The 17,443-nt window shown below is 43.6% G+C and overlaps 2 protein-coding genes across 5 annotated transcripts; one reads left to right on the forward strand and one right to left on the reverse strand.

Annotated features, from left to right (window-relative positions):
- Window positions 1-1,239: 1,239 nt before the first annotated feature.
- LOC106560282 (amidophosphoribosyltransferase) lies at window positions 1,240-11,634 on the reverse strand. The gene is made up of 11 exons (XM_014123021.2): window positions 11,347-11,634; window positions 7,009-7,075; window positions 6,429-6,635; window positions 6,211-6,323; window positions 5,964-6,109; window positions 4,527-4,599; window positions 4,280-4,431; window positions 3,983-4,110; window positions 3,652-3,873; window positions 3,266-3,386; window positions 1,240-3,189 (listed from the first exon to the last, which is right to left on the reverse strand). Exons 1-11 carry the CDS (start codon window positions 11,475-11,477, stop codon window positions 3,017-3,019), a joined length of 1,533 nt encoding a protein of 510 aa, XP_013978496.1. The 5' UTR covers window positions 11,478-11,634; the 3' UTR covers window positions 1,240-3,016.
- Window positions 7,484-16,744, forward strand: LOC106560280 (multifunctional protein ADE2). Of its 4 annotated transcripts, XM_014123017.2 has the most exons (16): window positions 7,484-7,910; window positions 8,239-8,730; window positions 8,847-8,900; window positions 9,015-9,539; window positions 10,229-10,300; window positions 10,771-10,919; window positions 11,955-12,014; window positions 12,111-12,147; window positions 12,324-12,530; window positions 13,230-13,408; window positions 13,628-13,807; window positions 13,913-14,026; window positions 14,171-14,254; window positions 15,158-15,338; window positions 16,132-16,290; window positions 16,413-16,744. In XM_014123017.2, the coding sequence occupies exons 1-16, from the start codon at window positions 7,499-7,501 to the stop codon at window positions 16,577-16,579; spliced, it is 3,072 nt and encodes a 1,023-aa protein (XP_013978492.1). In that variant the 5' UTR covers window positions 7,484-7,498; the 3' UTR covers window positions 16,580-16,744. The 4 variants fall into 4 exon arrangements, 3 of the variants coding, with proteins under 3 accessions (XP_013978492.1, XP_045543646.1, XP_013978494.2); XR_001318567.2 differs by lacking the exon at window positions 15,158-15,338; XM_045687690.1 differs by lacking the exons at window positions 7,484-7,910; window positions 8,239-8,730; window positions 8,847-8,900; ... (1 more) ...; window positions 10,229-10,300; window positions 10,771-10,919 and adding an exon at window positions 11,395-11,665 and having other exon boundaries at window positions 11,955-12,041.
- Window positions 16,745-17,443: the final 699 nt, after the last annotated feature.

The raw sequence follows: 17,443 nt of genomic DNA on the forward strand, positions 1-17,443 counted from the left end.
AACTCATCCCAAATCATCTTAATTGGGTTGAGGTTGGGTGATTGTGGAGGCCAGGTCATCTGATGTAGCACTCCATCACTCTCCTTTTTGGTCAAATAGCCCTTACACAGCCTGGAGGTGTGTTAGGTCATTGTCCTGTTGAAAAACAAATGATAGTCCCACTAAGCGCAAACCAGATGGGATGGCGTATCACTGCAGAATGCTGTGGTAGCCAAGCTGGTTAAGTGTGCCTTGAATTCTAAATAAATCACTGAAGGTCACCAGCAAAGCACCATCACACCACCTCCTCCATGCTTCACGGTGGGGACCACACATGCAGAGATCATCCGTTCACCTACTCTGCGTCTCGCAAAGACAGTGGTTGGAACCAAAAATCTCTAATTTGGACTCATCAGACCAAAGGACAGGTTTCCACCAGTCTAATGTCCATTGCTCGTGTTTCTTGGCCCATTAGTAGTGGTTACTTTGCAGCAATTTGACCATGAAGGCCTGATTCACGCGGTCTACTCTGAACAGTTGAGATGTCTGAACTCTGAAGCATTTATTTGGGCTGCAATTTCTGAGGCTGATAACTAATGAACTTATCCTCTGCAGCAGAGGTAACTCTGGTTCTTCCTTTCCTGTGGCGGTCCTCAGGAGAGCCAGTTTCATCATAGCGCTGGATCGTTTTTGCGACTGCACTTGAAGAAACTTTCAAAGTTCTTAATTTTCCGTATTGATTGACCATGTCTTAAAGTAATGATGGAATGTCTTTCTCTGCTTATTTGAGCTGTTTTTGCCATAATATGGACTTGGTCTTTTACCAAATAGGGCTATTTTCTGTATACAACACAACTGACTGGCTCAAATGCATTTAGAAATTCCACAAATTAACTTAAGGCACACCTGTTAATTGAAATGCATTCCAGGTGACTACCTCATGAAGCTGGTTGAGAGAATGCCAAGCGTGTGCAAAGCTGTCATCAAGGCAAAGTGTGGCTACTTCTTTAATATAAAATATTTTTATTTAACACTTTTGGTTACTACATGATTCCATATGTTATTTCATAGTTTGAACGTCTTCACTATTAATCTCCAATGTAGAAAATAGTAAAAATAAAAACCCTGGAATGAGTAGTGTCCAAACGTTTGGTATTGTATATAGATTGAATTTCCTATAGATGTTATTACTGCCATGGGGGTGTTTCATATCTGAATGCATAATAAATACTGAATGACTTAAATTGTAATTAAAAAAAATACAAGGTTTTCAAAAGTATTTTATATTAATTGCTTTCGTTTTCTTACATATTCATGAATTGTTTATCACGATGGGGAAAATGAAAGCACGATTAACAAATTAAATGTTCAAAGTCTTTCAATCTACATGGAACAAAAATATAAATGCAACATGTAAAGTGTTGTTCCCATGTTTTATGAAGGTTAAAAATAAAAGATCCCAGAAATTGAATGTTAATTTCTCTAGCGTAAGCTGCCTCCAACGGTTTAAAATGTGGCAGTACGTCCAACTGCAGACCACGTGTAACCATGCCAGCCCAGGACCTCCACATCCGGCTTCTTCACGTGTAGGGTGGTCTGAGATGAGCCACCAGGACAGCTAATGTAACTGGGTTTGCACAACTGAAAAACTTCCTCAGAAACCATTTCAGGGAAGCTTATCTGCATGCACGTCCTCACCACGGTCTTAACGTGACTGCAGTTCGGCATCCTAACTGGCTTCCGTGGGAAAATCCTCACTTTCAATGGCCACTGGTATGTTGGAGAAGTGTGCTCTTCACGGATGAATTCTAGTTTCAATTGTACCGGGCAGATGGCACAGTGTGTATGGTGTGTGGGCGAACGGTTTGCGGATGTCAACGTTGTGAACAAAGTGCCCCATAGTTGGGGTTATGGTATGGGAAGGCATAAGCTACGGAAAACGAACATGATTGCTTTTTATTGATGACAATTTGAATGAGATCCTGAGGCCCATTGTGCCATTCATCCGCCGCCATCAACTCATGTTTCAGCATGATAATGCACAGCCCCATGTCGCAAGGATCTACACAATTCCTGGAAGCTGAAAATGGCCTATATATTATTCCATGGCCTGCATACTCACCAGACAAGTCACCCATTGAGCATGTTTGGGATGCTCTGGATCGATGTGTACGACGGCGTGCTCCTGTCAATATCCATCAACTTTGCACAGTCATTGATGAGTGGGACAACATTCCCCAGGCCTCAATCAACAGCCTGATCAACTCTGCAAAGGATAGTTATCTGTGACCAACAGATGCATATCTGTATTCCCAGTCATGTGAAATCCATAGATTAGGACCTAATGATTTTATTCCAATTGAGGATTTGCTTATGAACTCTTAACTCAGTAAAATATTTGAAATTGTTGCATTTATATTTGTTCAGTGTAGTATGCACTACAGGAGGGACAGTGATTAGTCTGAAAGTTAGGGAAACAGGATTCAACCACTTTGTATACAGGATATAAGCAAAATACATTTGCAGGTCTATTTAGTTCAGGTTTTAGGTTAAATGAAATGGAAGCAAGTTGTTTTCACATAACGTTTTTGGTTTGAAGTTGTGCGTCTTACAGCTGATAAGGCCACTTGTAACTAATCTCTCCAATGAGAGAAAGGGGTCAGAATGCTAGTTTTTAATAACAATGGAATATTATGTGGAATGAAAAGGCTGGGTTTAAATGTAAAACATTGACATGCATAAGGTTATTGTGCTGCCAGCGTGGAAGCATCAAGGCCCAAAGGTTTCAGACCAAAGCAGGCCAGGCACCACTCAAACAGTAACAGCTTTCAGGAAATTTTTTGTAGCTACAGCAATTCTGTGTTTACTTGTCAAGGTGAGGCCATGCCCCAGGCACCCATACTGTGACCAAGTAGGCTCCAAGAGGCACTTCCTTGGTTAGAGTAGGGTTAAGGTTTACACTTTAGACATTAGGTTAAGTACAATAACAGCAGTAGTGTGGTCAAGATAGTGGTTGTGGTTTGAGGTTGGTCAGCGGTCACCACTCCAGTTCCACAGGGTATTTGCCTGTGAGGCAGGCGGTGCAGTGGCCCACTCTCCTGCTGGCCTTGGTGTTGGTGCTGATCCGCTCATCCTTCTGGAGGGAGGGGATTCCCCCCTGCACCGCTGACACCAGGCCCTCCACTGACAGATACTGCACGCTGCTGGCACCTACATTACAGAACAACATCACCGTTTTAAAATCTGGACCACACACACATCGAATAATAAGTATTCCAAATCTCACCAATGTAGCCAGCAATGTCCTTAAACTCTGGCCTGTTAGCAATGAGCTCCTCTTTTGTGGGGATGTTGATGCCCATGTAGCAGGGGAACCTGATGGGTGGGGAGGCAACGCGGATGTGGACCTAGGGAAGGGAGGTCAGCAACCAAAATGAGTGGTCATTACAGACAGACAATGTGAGACCCGATGTAGTCGTTTCATTGTCGAGAAGGAACCTGCAAGTAAGCATTTCATAGGACGATGTATACCATGCATATCACATACATACGACTAACAAAACTTTACTGAAACTTGAGTAATCAACCATTATAAACAGGAGAGAGAAACTAACATGCAGTATAATTGATATTAAGAGGAGTACTGATAATGATCAACTCTGGGCCACTCACCTCTGTGGCTCCTGCTTCCTTCAACAGCTTGATTATGGGGGCGATGGTGTTGCCCCTGACGATGGAATCATCAACAAGCACCACCCGCTTGCCTGCAAAGTTGTCTGTCAGCGCACCAAATTTCTTGGCCACCCCCAACTGCCTGAGGCGTGTGTTTGGTTGAATAAATGTCCTCCCAACGTAGCGGTTCTTACACAGAACCTCTACGTACGGCAATCCCGACTGCAGAGACGGAACAGAAGAGTACAAACTGAAGCCCAGAATATTGTATATGCACGAGTCAGAATATGCACCCTATTGCTATCAACATTCAATAGGTGCCACGACTCACCTGTTCCGCATATCCCAGTGCAGCAGGAGTAGCAGACTCAGGCACAGTGCTGACCACGTCTGCCTCTGTAGGGGCCTCAATGGCTAGCTGCCGTCCACAGCGCTGCCTGACTGTGTACACCATCTGACCTGCAACACCAGGTGGAAACATTGAGGAAACTATAGCTACTCTGGCATCAGCTAAAAAGCAAGTAATGTGCTGTAACCTCCCAGCCAAAGTATTTACTACTCTCACTGACTCAGTACAACTTAAAACGTTTTTGTGTTATTAGCCAGGACAACTACTATCTATGCCTACCTTCAAATATGGAGTCTGGTCTGGCAAAGTAAACATATTCAAAGATGCAAAAGGCAGGGAGGTCTCCCTCGGGGCGAGGGACAATGCTTAGGGACTTCACACCGTGTTTAGAGATCTGGACTATCTCTCCAGGCATCACCTCTCTGTAGTACCTAAGGAACAGACAGAGAGAGAAAGAAGCTTGTGAGCCACAGGACCACATGTTGCCATGGCAATAAGAGGTTGGTCACTGGTGATGAGAGCTCACTTGGCACCGATTGACTGGAAGCTGCAGGACTCTGATGACACCACCCAGCCCTCTGTGTCTCCCTCGCCAGCACCTGACAGAGGACACAATATGGCCTTGTCAATCATCCATCCTTTCTCAATTTTATATACAGTACCAGTCAAAAGTTTGGACACCTACTCATTCAAGGGTTTTTCTTTAATTTTTTTTACCATTTTCTACATTGTAGAATATTAGTGAAGACATCAAAACTATGAAATAACACATATGGAATCATGTAGTAACCAAAACAAAGTGTTAAACAAATAAAAACATTTCACATGAGATTCTTCCAAGTAGCCACCCTTTGCCTTGATGACAGCTTTGCACACTCTTGGCATTATCTCAACCAGCTTCATGAATGCATTTCAATTAACATTGGTTTTTCCAGCAGGAAAATGCTCCAAGCCACACAGCCAGGTCAATCAAGGTGTGGATGGAGGACCACCAGATCAAGACCCTGTCATGGCCTGCCCAATCTCCAGACCTGAACCCCATTGAAAACCTCTGGAATGTGATCAAGAGGAAGATGGATGGTCACAAGCCATCAAAGCCGAGCTACTTGAATTTTTACTCCAGGAGTGGCATAAAGTCACCCAACATCAATATAAAAGACTGGTGGAGAGCATGCCAAGACACATGAAAGCTGTGATTGAAAATCAGGGTTATTCCACCAAATATTGATTTCTGAACTCTTCCTAAGTTAAAACATTAGTATTGTGTTGTTTAAAAATGAATATGAACTTATTTTCTTTGCATTATTCGAGTTCTGACAACACTGCATATTGTTTGTTCATTTGACCAGTTGTCATTTTCTGCAAATTAATGCTCTAAATTACAATATTTTTATTTAGAAGAAATGCTGTCAGTAGTTTATAGAATAAAACAAAAATGTTCATTTTACCCAAACACATACCTACAAATAGTAAAACCAGAGAAACTGATCATTTTGCAGTGGTCTATTAATTTTTTCCAGAGCTGTTGCGGTCAAATATATTGGCACACTTGCACGACTCACTATTTCTTCTAAAATAAGATGACTTATTTTTTATACTTTGTGTTCACACAAGTATTTGTTTGATTTACAAATTGCACAGAACCAAAAAATACAATTTAGAATTTTCACTTTAGTCAAAAAAATGCCTGAATCATAATTTGGTTGGAGGCAAGTGATTCTAATTTATCTTACCTGTGGTAAGTTGCAAGTCCCTACTGGGTAAAAATAGCCATTCAACCAGTTTAGAAAAGAGAAAACAGATCATTCTGCACCATTGCACTCCATTATAAAGTGCAAGTATGCCAATATATTTGACTAACTTTACATAGATTAGTAACTCTGCTCGTAGATTAGTTAAATCGAAAATACACATGACAAAGATACACAAATACCATGCAGCGCTAAGGAAGGACCAAAAACACCTGCAGTGTGGAGTTTAGAAATGGGGACGAGGCGTCCGATGCTGAGGGGTCTGTTTCCATACGGGTCACGGATAGCATAGATCACATCTGTGTACATCACCAGCAGTGAGTAGGATGTAGGGGTCTCATGCATCAGGTTCTTTATCCTGCAATGGAGAGAATAAACAATCAATCAAGATGATGATCTTTACAGGGGGTTAAAGAAATGGGGTATTATTGGAATGGATTAGAAGGCCATAGTATGTACCTGGCCACCCAGTCAGGGGCATCCAGCTCCTCCATGGGCGGAGTCAGAGCCAGCAGCTGGGTGATGAGCTCACTGTCTGAGCTGGTGGAGAGGCCCACGCCGTGACGCATCACCTGCCATACACACACAGTTATGTATGCTTATACACAAATACACAATAATCAACTACAATATAAACAAATGCACACACAGTCATTGCATATGACAGCATGGCCCACCTTTTTACGCAGTGCGGCTGCATTGACCAGCTCCCCGTTGTGTGCCACAGCTATCTTGCCGTGCAGTGTGTCCACCACAAAGGGCTGGCAGTTCTGCAGCTCAGAGATGCCCGTGGTGGAGTAGCGTGTGTGGCCGATGCCCAGGTTACCATAGCGCAGCTTCAGAAGGTCCTCAGGCGGAAAGGCATTGTTCACTAACCCCATCCCCTGTGAAGGGAAGCGACATACCAAATCAGAACAATAACACATGCAGACATCTTGGACACACATACTGAACATTGACTCCTAAAATCTTGAGCATTCATAAAAATAAATACAAATTGTAGCCTAAATGTGATCAGTAAAGCTTTAGCGTGATGATATAACTGTTGTCTTATTTCTGTACAGTAGGTTCCCTCCCCGTCTGAGACTTTAGTTGACGTGTTAATGTGTTTTGGGGGAAAGGTGGTGGTATTGTGCTTAGTTTGAGGACACTGAAAGGATGTTGAGTAATCATCATTATTTGGAATGAGTGTGATTATAGCCATGTTTCTCTTTCATGTTTTCGTACTGAATGGTTCTATATGTCACACATTTTTACCTTGAGGGTGTTGTACGTTGGTGGGTTGACTCCATTACTTGTGACGATTCCAGCACTTTCCTGACCCCTAAATAAACAAAGACAAATAAATTGCTTGAATAACATTTAGGTTCTAGTCTTCAGACAATTTGCTTGATGCAACATGTTTGAGGCTAGCTTTTCTGTATGTATATCGTCTTAGGGCAGACTTAACCGGTTTGGTAAAGGAGAAGGGTTTTAGAACAGAGGAAAAATGATGGGCTATGTGTATCTGCAGTGGAGTTGCCTTATATGGAGTGGCCTTGCACTGCAGCATCAGCCGATTTACCAAGCTGCTTCTCGGATTACAGTCCATCCATCCCTCCCCCACACCACACAGCTTAAGCCAGTAGTGAGGCTGCTTTGATTTGGTGGGCGTTCCTCTCGGCTTAACCGCCTGGTTGCCTTGGGAACCAGGCACCAGAGGAAGGGGGGCTGGGAGAGAAAGAAGCATTTCCAGGTCAGCTCAAACATGGAGAAAGGAGCAGGGAGACAAAGAGGAGGTGAAGAGGAGGAGATTCTAGAGGTGGAGGAGACAGGTGCAGCAGGGCAGTGGAGGGAAGCGGAGGTGCTGGCTCTTCTGTCAGTGTGGGGGGAGCTGGGAGCAGCTCAGCATTCAGGTGTATGCAGTAGAGCCACATTTGAATGCATCTCAGAGCAGCTGAAAGGGCTGAGCGTGCTGCGTGGCTGGAGGGAGTGCCAGGCCCAGTGCAGGAGGCTGGGACTGCAGGGCAGGAAGGCTGAACAGCCAGGCACATCCACCAACTACAGCCAGGGGGAAGCAGCCATGATGGACACCCAAATGAACCAAAGTGACTGGGAGGAAAAGGAGGATCTGACCAGTGAGAAAGTGGCTCACTCTTCCTCAGTCATAATACAGGAAGGTAACTGGAAAAGTGTACTGGCTGAGAAAAAATATTATAATGCTGACACACTGGACTTTTATAGACTAATTTACAAAGAATAACATCGGAAGATGTTTAGTATACACAGCAGTAGTCTAATTAGCATCATCTTTGAGGTATCCCTCATTTAGATTAGAGGCTGCTTCATGACCAAAATGTTGACTCAGACATAACTGGAGTCACATACCATTAGCCTAGAAAAAGGGTTACACTGAATCTAAATAAACCAGAGTATCAATAACAGACAATATCAAAAATAGATCCCCTGATTGACATTCTTTAAAAATGTATGTGTGTGTTTGTTTAGGAGGCCTGTGTCAGATTCTTCGCGAGGCTCTCCCTTATGGCCAATACGTGGGCCCTGAGGGGGGCCGCCATTGGACAGATGAGGAGGTGCGAGCTCTGCTTTGTGTCTGGTCTGACCGCCACGTCCGCCAACGCCTCAAAGGAACGCTACGCAACAAGGCCATCTTCCAGGAGATGGCCCGCTGCATGCAGAGGGGCTTTGGAGTGGTGCGCAACTGGAAACAATGCCGCACTAAATACAAGAACCTCAAGTATGAGTACAAGACAGCCAAGAGCGCCCAGGCCGCTGCAGGCAGCAGTGGAAGTGGCCCAGGAAGGTACATGAAGTTCTTTGATGAGGTAGAGGCCATAGTGCTGGACAGGGGATTTGATGGGGACCAGGATATGCAGAGAGGACCTGAAGGGAACCAGGGAGCTGGGAGGCTGGGCCTTCTGGAAGGCAAGACACAGTCTAAAGAACCTGAAGGAGACCTGGTCATTGAGATAGACGATGGTGAGATTTTAACAACAACAAAAATAATACTACAAGTTTACAGATGGTGATGAGATACTGAATGAATACATTGCTTAGACCTATTTTTAACATTTCTAGAACAATGCATCTTTCAGATGACAACAGTGACGATTATGAGCTAGACACAGACCAAAACCAAAGGGAATCAGGTATGTGTAATCAAATAACCTATGGCAGAAAAGCCTTCTGAAATGCTGTGCAGTACATGGGCTTGGCATAATTGCTTATGCTCACTCTATTCTACATTCTGTCTCCCATCCTAGGAGTCCATCTATCACCATTGGATCAATCTAGCTCCGAGCAGTTCCACGTGGTAACGGTGTCTGACACAGGCCGGAACTGGAGTGACCAGGAGGTGCGTGCTCTGATCCAGGTGTGGTCTGAGGAGGGTGTGTGCAGGCAGCTGGAGAGCTCCACCAGGAAGAGGGATATCTTTGTGCAGATCTCCTGCCGGCTCCTGCAGCAGGGGGTGGAGCGCGACTGGAAGCAGTGTCACACCAAATACAAGAACCTCAAGTACCTGTATCGCTCCCTACAGAGGGGCAGGGCTGACAGCACAGACCCACGCCGTCTCATGAGGTTCTATGACGAGGTGGATGCCATTTTGACCAGGTCGGAGAGTGGACCTGCCATGGGATATGAGGAACAAGCAGAGGCTGGCGCCATTTTGGCTGGGGCCATGATGGGGTATGAGGATGACACAGATGCCATAACTTGTCCAGTTAACTCTTACACAGCTCAAAGCTATGAGGTTATCCCAAAGAATGAGGACAAACAAACACACACAGGTAAGAAAGTGACTCCTTTGTAGATCAACCTAAGGTCACTCCAAATCATTTAGTGGTGACTATATAAAAGTCACCACTAAATGCATTTGTCCACAGGCTAGAATGCAAACAAACAGCTATGATTAGTGAATGTTCTGTCTATAACTGACCACAGTGGGCAGCTGTCCTGGGTATCCAGGTCATGTTGTATTCCTTTATTTTGACCTTGAGATCATGGTAGTCCAGTATTAAACACTCCCTGTTCAGAAATGACTCTCCATATCACAGCAATTTTAAAAGAAATGGGGTAAGTGCATCCAATGTGTCGCTCATGATGTAAGCTAAACCGTGGAAATGAATTCCTTGTGACTCGGAAGATGCTTCTGTTAATCAAACAGAACGTGACCCACCCCAGCCCCCTTTCATCTAAGACAATGGCTTCCCTGATTGACTGATAATTGGCTTCCTTCATAGCTGTAGTTTAGTGGTGACTATATAAAAAAATAGCAGACACTCCAACGCACGCCATTACATCTTCAGACATATCCCACAAGTCTTTTGTTGCCTATAACAAGCTAATTTATAAAATAAAATAATAAACCCAATCGGCCCTACTGCTGGTAGTTGGAGCCAGTAGAACCTGGTTGAGGAAAATAAGTGATGATATTGTGCATTAACAGTGATGTCGCATGCCTCTGTGTTCCTTCCAGACAATTCTGATACCGATAAAAGACAGGATCTGACTGCAAAAAGAGGACTGAAAAGGAAAGCGTTGGATCAAGGTTTCAAATTGTACCACAATTATGTCTCATGTCATTTTAAAATCCACTCGTGACCAAAGGCTCAGTAACAGACTAATGATGGCCGGTGTGACTGTGTGAGTCAGTCCTGTGACTTACCAATAAGACTCCTAATCTAATCATGGGAGAGCGGGCTGGTGAGAGTAGCCAGAAAATGTCTGAGAATGGGCAAAACCACTAGCCTTCTTTACAAAACTGCAATTTGAATTCTGTGTATCCATGTGCTCAAAACGCAGAACAGTGTTTTCAGTAAACTGAAGATTGTGCAGATTGCATTCTTTAGTATACATTTTTAAATGTTCTCAGAACACATCAGCACAATCAACTTGAGAGGACCAAGGTCAAGAATCAAACTTCTACACAAAAGTGATTGATGAATCAATGATGAAGGCATTTAACCCCTCAACCCAAACTCTGATGTATTAGCCCTCTTGAATCCTTGTTTTCTTTAGATACCTGTAGAATTGTGAAGGGACATGATACTGGGGGCAGCTGTGCTGAGAGTATTCATTTCCAGTGCAAACTGGAGGAGGACCAATACATTCCCATTATAGAGATCAACTCAGTCTACTCAATGGCAGCCTCTGTCCGACAAAAACAGGTAGGCCTAATCACGTCCGAATGTTACAAATGATGTTATCATTGTAACCAGTTGACTGTTGTATACAATAGAAGTCTGAAAGTTGTGGCACACAATACCTTTACGAAAGATATTGAGTGGAGTCTGCATTGGAGAAATGTAGCAGTCTGGAATCCAAGGAAGTCCAGAGATCGCCATACTTTAACGGGAAACAATGTAACACAATGTACAAAGTTGCAAAGCAATGTGTAACGTTGACGTCACACCTCCATGTTGTTTTGAGACATTGCCCACTACAATGCATTTTTTTAAGTGATGAAAGTTGTAACCATTATAGCAGTGTAGCTAGTCAATTATGGGCAAGATTGTGGGAATTTGTGATTAGCGGATTGCTATACAAACGTTAACGACGCTATATAAATTTGCTAGCTAGAAAATATCAACTCACCTATGTTGTAGCGCGACAAGTCCCAAAGTTAACACTTGGGCAACTTCTAGTTGTGTTGGCCATTCTCCTGCTGCAACACAGCCGAAAACTCCGCACTCTTCTCCGATGCCAGATTCTTCGAACTCGCTCATTCTTAAGTCCCTGGGCCTCCGGTGCTTGTCTACTTCACACAGCGTGTATCTCCACGCTCAAACACTGGCCACGTGTTGACAACAGAGCTCCGGCTACACGAACGGGCTCAATCTACAGGGATACAAAATGGGGAACTTCGTTGACATCCCCTGACAACAGACGGAGTACTCGGTGTCAAATTGCGAAAGTAATACAAACTCAAATATCGATTAGGACTTTGACTGAGAACCGATATGCAATCATTCACCCTATGTTTTTTGGTGGTAAAGTTATTAGATTTATTTGAAAGTATTCAATAGATACTAAGTAAAAATTCAAAGACACCTATTTTACAACTATGCCCGTGTTTGGGATGATAGGATATGTTGGGGTGAGCAGCGGAAGAAAAAAAGTTTTCCCCACGTGGTGAGGACTACATTACTATAATTGGTTATTCCTGAATCGATACTAAGTTGTAATTGGCTTTTTGGCTTTAGAAAAGCAGTCGTGATTCCTGCTGCACATTTATCTTTCTGCGCGGACTCCACGAGTTGCAGGTAAAGTGGCGAGAAATCTAGATGAAAGTAAGATATTTTTGGTGTACATTTCCCACACTGTTGATTTCATTTAACTTTACTTGCTTTATTTTTCAGGTTTTCAGATTATCAACCAACATGGCGCCTGCATCAGGTATGGTTTCATGTAAAATAAAACTTGTACAACATATTTTTCTTCAGTTGCAAACAGCATCAAGTCAGATTGATAGTCGAAGTGACAATATAATTGGATGTCCACTGTAAACCCGCGTTTCCCGTAAAAAAAATTGTTTCAGCGTCGATTTCGTACTGATGTTTTTCTGCTTTCAGTTGTTAAAGTGCTGAAACTTGGACAGAAACTAAATGAGGGAAAGACCAAGCAGATCTTCGAGCTCGTGGATGAGCCAGGCCATGTTCTGGTCCAGTCCAAGGACCAAATCACAGCCGGGAATGCGGTGAGGAAGGACCAGATGGAGGGCAAGGCCGCGATAGCAAACAGAACCACGAGCTGTGTTTTCAAGCTACTGCAGGAAGCGGGTGAGTCTTCAGGCCACAGTATTTTCAATTATCATTCATGATTGTAGCTCGTTAATGCTAATGATTAGTTTGTTCCCTCCATATATTCATAATATTCTGTAATCAATTTTAAAGCTTTATGGTAATGTGAGAAATATATATTGTCTGGGTCAGTAAAGTGTGCCAACGTTCATGAATGCATTTGTCCACAGGCTAGAATGCAAACAAACAGCTATGATTAGTGAATGTTCTGTCTATAACTGACCACAGTGGGCAGCTGTCCTGGGTATCCAGGTCATGTTGTATTCCTGTATTTTGACCTTGAGATCATGGTAGTCCATTATTAAACACCCCCTGTTCAGAAATGACTCTCCATATCACAGCAATTTTAAAAGAAATGGGGGGGGGGGGTAATTGCATCCGATGTGTCCCTCATGATGTAAGCTAAACTGTGGAAAGGAATTCCTTGATTCGGAACATCTTTTAATCAAACAGAACGTGACCCAGCCCCCTTTCCTCCCCTTCATCTAGCTACTACGGAGAGAGAGAAAAAAAATGTATGCATTCACTACTGTAAGTCGCTCTGGATAAGAGCGTCTGCTAAAATGTAAAACAATGGCTTCACTGACTGATAATTGGCTTCCTTCACAGCTGTAGTTGTGGTGCTGTTTAATCACCAATGGCTGAGTAAGTCCTCGTGGTGTTCTTTTTATACCTCAGGCATCAAGACAGCCTTTGTAAGGCAGCAGTCAGAGACTGCGTTCGTGGCGGCCCACTGTGAGATGATCCCCATCGAGTGGGTCTGTCGGCGGGTGGCTACTGGATCCTTCCTGAAGAGGAACCCAGGGGTCAAGGAGGGCTACAGGTTCTCCCCTCTGAAATTGGAGATGTTCTTCAAGGTGTTTGTATCTGTCCAATCATGTCCAGCAGAGAAATTCAGTCTCTCTGATAATCCAATCTTCCTACTTAATTTGCACACATTAATTTTCCACTCAAGTGAAAACATTTCAAGTTAGGTGCTTCATCCATCATCAACTCATCCACCTTCATACAAATATTGCCGTGTTCTACAGTTTACATCATTATCTGAAATCTTGGTCACTATTTGTTTGTCTTAGGATGATGCCAACAATGACCCTCAGTGGTCGGAGGAGCAGCTGCTGGAGACTAAGTTCTCTCTGGCTGGGCTCAACGTCGGCCGCTGTGAGGTGGACATCATGAACCGCAGCACTGTTGCCATCTTTGAGGTTCTGGAGAGGGCCTGGGCCACCCAGAACTGCACACTGGTGGACATGAAGGTATGTGGCTCAGCACCACCCTCAGATGGTCATGGGAGGTAATGAAGTGGACCATTGTTTTGCTCTTAGTTCCCGTTAACATGCATTTCTCTGACTGTTTGACAGATTGAGTTTGGTGTGAATGTGCGCACCAAAGAGATTGTGCTTGCTGACGTGATTGACAATGATTCCTGGAGGCTGTGGCCTGCGGGAGATCGGAGTCAGCAGAAAGACAAGCAGGTGAGATCGTCTGCTGCGTAGCTCTGTCCAATGCTGCTATCCTGCCTTCCCTTCATGGAAAAATGCTAATTTTGCCATAATTTAACCACCTCAGATTTTGAGTTACACCATGTTAGCTGTAGTAAAAACTTGTGTCCTCTGCAGGTGTACCGGGACCTGAAGGAGGTGACTCCTGAGGCCATGCAGATGGTGAAGAAAAACTTTGAGTGGGTCTCTGAAAGAGTGAAGGTAGGCTAGCTTTGTGCCCTTTAGCCTAAAATAACAGGAGCCAACTAGCTGTATTTCTTGTCAGGACGACGGCCACTAGTTTGTTTTGAATCAACATACCATAATGATAGAGGATCAGGGCCCAGAGTTACAAAACACTACTTATGCAAAAACTTAAAGGTTCTTAAGAAGAAAAAATAACTTCGTAAGTGCAATCCCTCAATACTTTAAGAATGAATGATGTTCATACAAAGTTCTTAAGTGTCTTTAAGATGTGTATGCCATTGCTAGCTAAAATAGTTGCATAGCAAATCATGTTAGCTTATTTCTTACTGAGATTACTGTTCTAAAACATGTTCTTGGGTTTAAAATAATCAATACTGAAACTTTCAGATTAAGTTTGTGAAATAAACAAACAATTGCTTTCATGAGTTTCTCACTGCCCTGAGTTTAAGACGAGGGTTTAGCTATCTTGGAATTAGCAACATTTCCAATAACTTTATTTTCAACAATCTAATTTCTTAAGCAAAAAGTTAAGTCGAAATGTAAATCATAAGAACCTTTTTGAAGAATGGTGACTTAAATCTATAGTTAAGAAATTTCTGAAGGTTTTGTGAATCTGGGCCCAGGTAGTTTAACATGAACTTGTCTGTTAATTGAGCTCCATTCCAGTGTTATAACCTAGACATTATGGGATTCTCATGTAAATCCCAGCATTTAAAATGGCTCAACCTTTTGTGGCCAGTCTTTGATCAACCCGAGTAATCTCAGGTTTGCATACTCCCTCACAACCTCTGTCAATTTAACCCAGTTTGTTTTAATCTGTCACATGACACACACAGAGACATGGTACAAGTACAGCCCATGGTGAAATAGTTTAGGTCTGGCATTCAGTAGATGCTGACGGGGTGTCTGTGTCCCTAGCTTCTGCTGGAGCCCAAGGCCTGTGGCAGAGTGGTGGTTCTGATGGGCTCCACCTCTGACCTAGCCCACTGTGAGAAGATCAGGAAGGCCTGTGGCTCCTACGGAATCCACTGTGTCCTCCGAGTCACCTCTGCACACAAAGGACCAGACGAGACTCTTCACATCAAAGCTGAATACGAAGGTGGGCTGAGCTCATCCTTATAGCCCTAACCTTACTGGCAACCCCTAACATGCTGACCATACCGCTCATGTCACATTTGCGAGCGTTGCAAGATAAATGAACACATGCATGATATTCAATCATTGCACCCACACTGCTCGCGCACGCCAACAAGCATCTGCATATTTGTGACGCTCCATGTCCTGCCTCTCCCATCTTCTCATTGGTTTTTAGGAGCATATTCCCACGTGGGTGATTGAAAGATGAACTGAGGTCGGTTGTGTTAATGCACCTTATTAAAGTTAGTTGCCAATCGCCATATGAAGAAAGAGAAGCCTGAAGTAAGGAGGGGAGATGACGAGAAATGAATTCGGTTGACCATTTTATCTGTGGATTAATTGTCAGAGTAGAGAACCTTGTGCATTTCAGGTCAAATAACAATTTCCCAGGACAAATTAGCTAGCAAAAGCTAGCTAGCTAAATTGCCATAAATATTTAATGCTTTTTGACCTGTCCCCAAATGGATATAATTAGTTGTGAGTTGGTTTTGATATTTCAACCTGCGTGTCCTGATCGCTTTTGGTGTGGGTGGACAAAAAACAAGAACATAGCTACCCCTCTCTAAATAGATTGTACAAGCCGTTGCCTGCTTATGTTTATTGAAAGTGGAAGATTATATGGTACATACATATTGAATAATGGCTCGGTATGTGGAGTAACTGCTGTATACTGGCTAAAATAATGCCTATCTAATATAAAACATTATACATTTTACTCTTCTGTATGGATGGGCTAATGTACAGTATTTTCTCAGGAGACGGAGTACCGACTGTGTTTGTGGCTGTGGCGGGCAGAAGCAATGGCCTTGGTCCAGTAATGTCAGGAAACACCGCCTACCCAGTCATCAATTGCCCTCCTATCACCCCTGACTGGGGGGCACAGGACATCTGGTCATCCCTTCGCATGCCCAGCGGTGAGTACATCCTCCATGTGGTCTGTCTTGCTGTGTGTGTGTGTGTGTGTGTACAGTAATGTATGGTTATTCTCCTGGAAATGAATCTGTGTGTTTACCCTGACTGCTCCTCTCTCCCACAGGTCTTGGCTGCTCCACAGTCCTCTCCCCTGATGCTGCAGCCCAGTTTGCAGCTCAGATCTTTGGGCTCAGTGACCACCTGGTGTGGTCCAAACTAAGGGCCTCCATGCTCAACACCTGGGTGTCTCTGAAGCAGGCTGACAAGAAGCTGCAGGCCTGTAGCCTGTAAGGAACGCCCTGTACTGTACCATTCCAGACCCTGCCAGAGCTCTCCAAGATGGGCATTGTGAAGGGTCACTGTGTGTCATGTCTAATGAAATGTTTACCATGTAAAATCATCCCTACAACACATTTCTCTAATCATTCCCTTAATAAAGTGATTCATATGTATAAACATCTGTTTTAGATTGCTATGTTTTCTATTTCGTATACACTACATGACCAAAAGTATGTGGACACCTGCTCGTCGAACATCTCATTCCAAAATCAGGTGCAATAATATAGTTGGTTCCCCCCTTTTCTGCTATAACAGCCTCCGCTTCTGGGAATGCTTTCCACTAGATGTTGGAACATTGCTGCGGGGACTTGCTTCCACTCAGCCACGAGCATTAGTGAGGTTTTTTATTTCACCTTTATTTAACCAGGTAGGCAAGTTGAGAACTAGTTCTCATTTACAACTGTGATCTGGCCAAGATAAAGCAAAGCCGTTTGACACATACAACACAGTTACACATAGGATACATAAACAGTCAATAACGCAATAGATAAACAAGTCTATATACAATGTGTGCAAATGAGGGGAGGTAAGGCAATAAATAGGCTATGGTGGCGAAGTAAATGCAATTAAACACTGGAATGGTAGATGTGCAGTACATGAATGTGCAAAGTAGAAATACTGGGGTGCAAAGGAGCAAGATAAATACAGTAGGGGATGAAGGCTATTTACAGATGGGCTATGTGCAGTGATCTGACAGCTGGTGCTTAAAGCTAGTGAGGGAAGTAAGTGTCTCCCGTTGTAGTTCGTTCCAGTCATTGGCAGCAGTGAACTGGAAGGAGAGGCGGCCAAAGGAGGAATTGGCTTTGGGGGTGACCA

Source organism: Salmo salar, chromosome ssa10 (genome assembly GCF_905237065.1).
Source record: "Salmo salar chromosome ssa10, Ssal_v3.1, whole genome shotgun sequence".
Taxonomy (NCBI): Eukaryota; Metazoa; Chordata; class Actinopteri; order Salmoniformes; family Salmonidae; genus Salmo; species Salmo salar.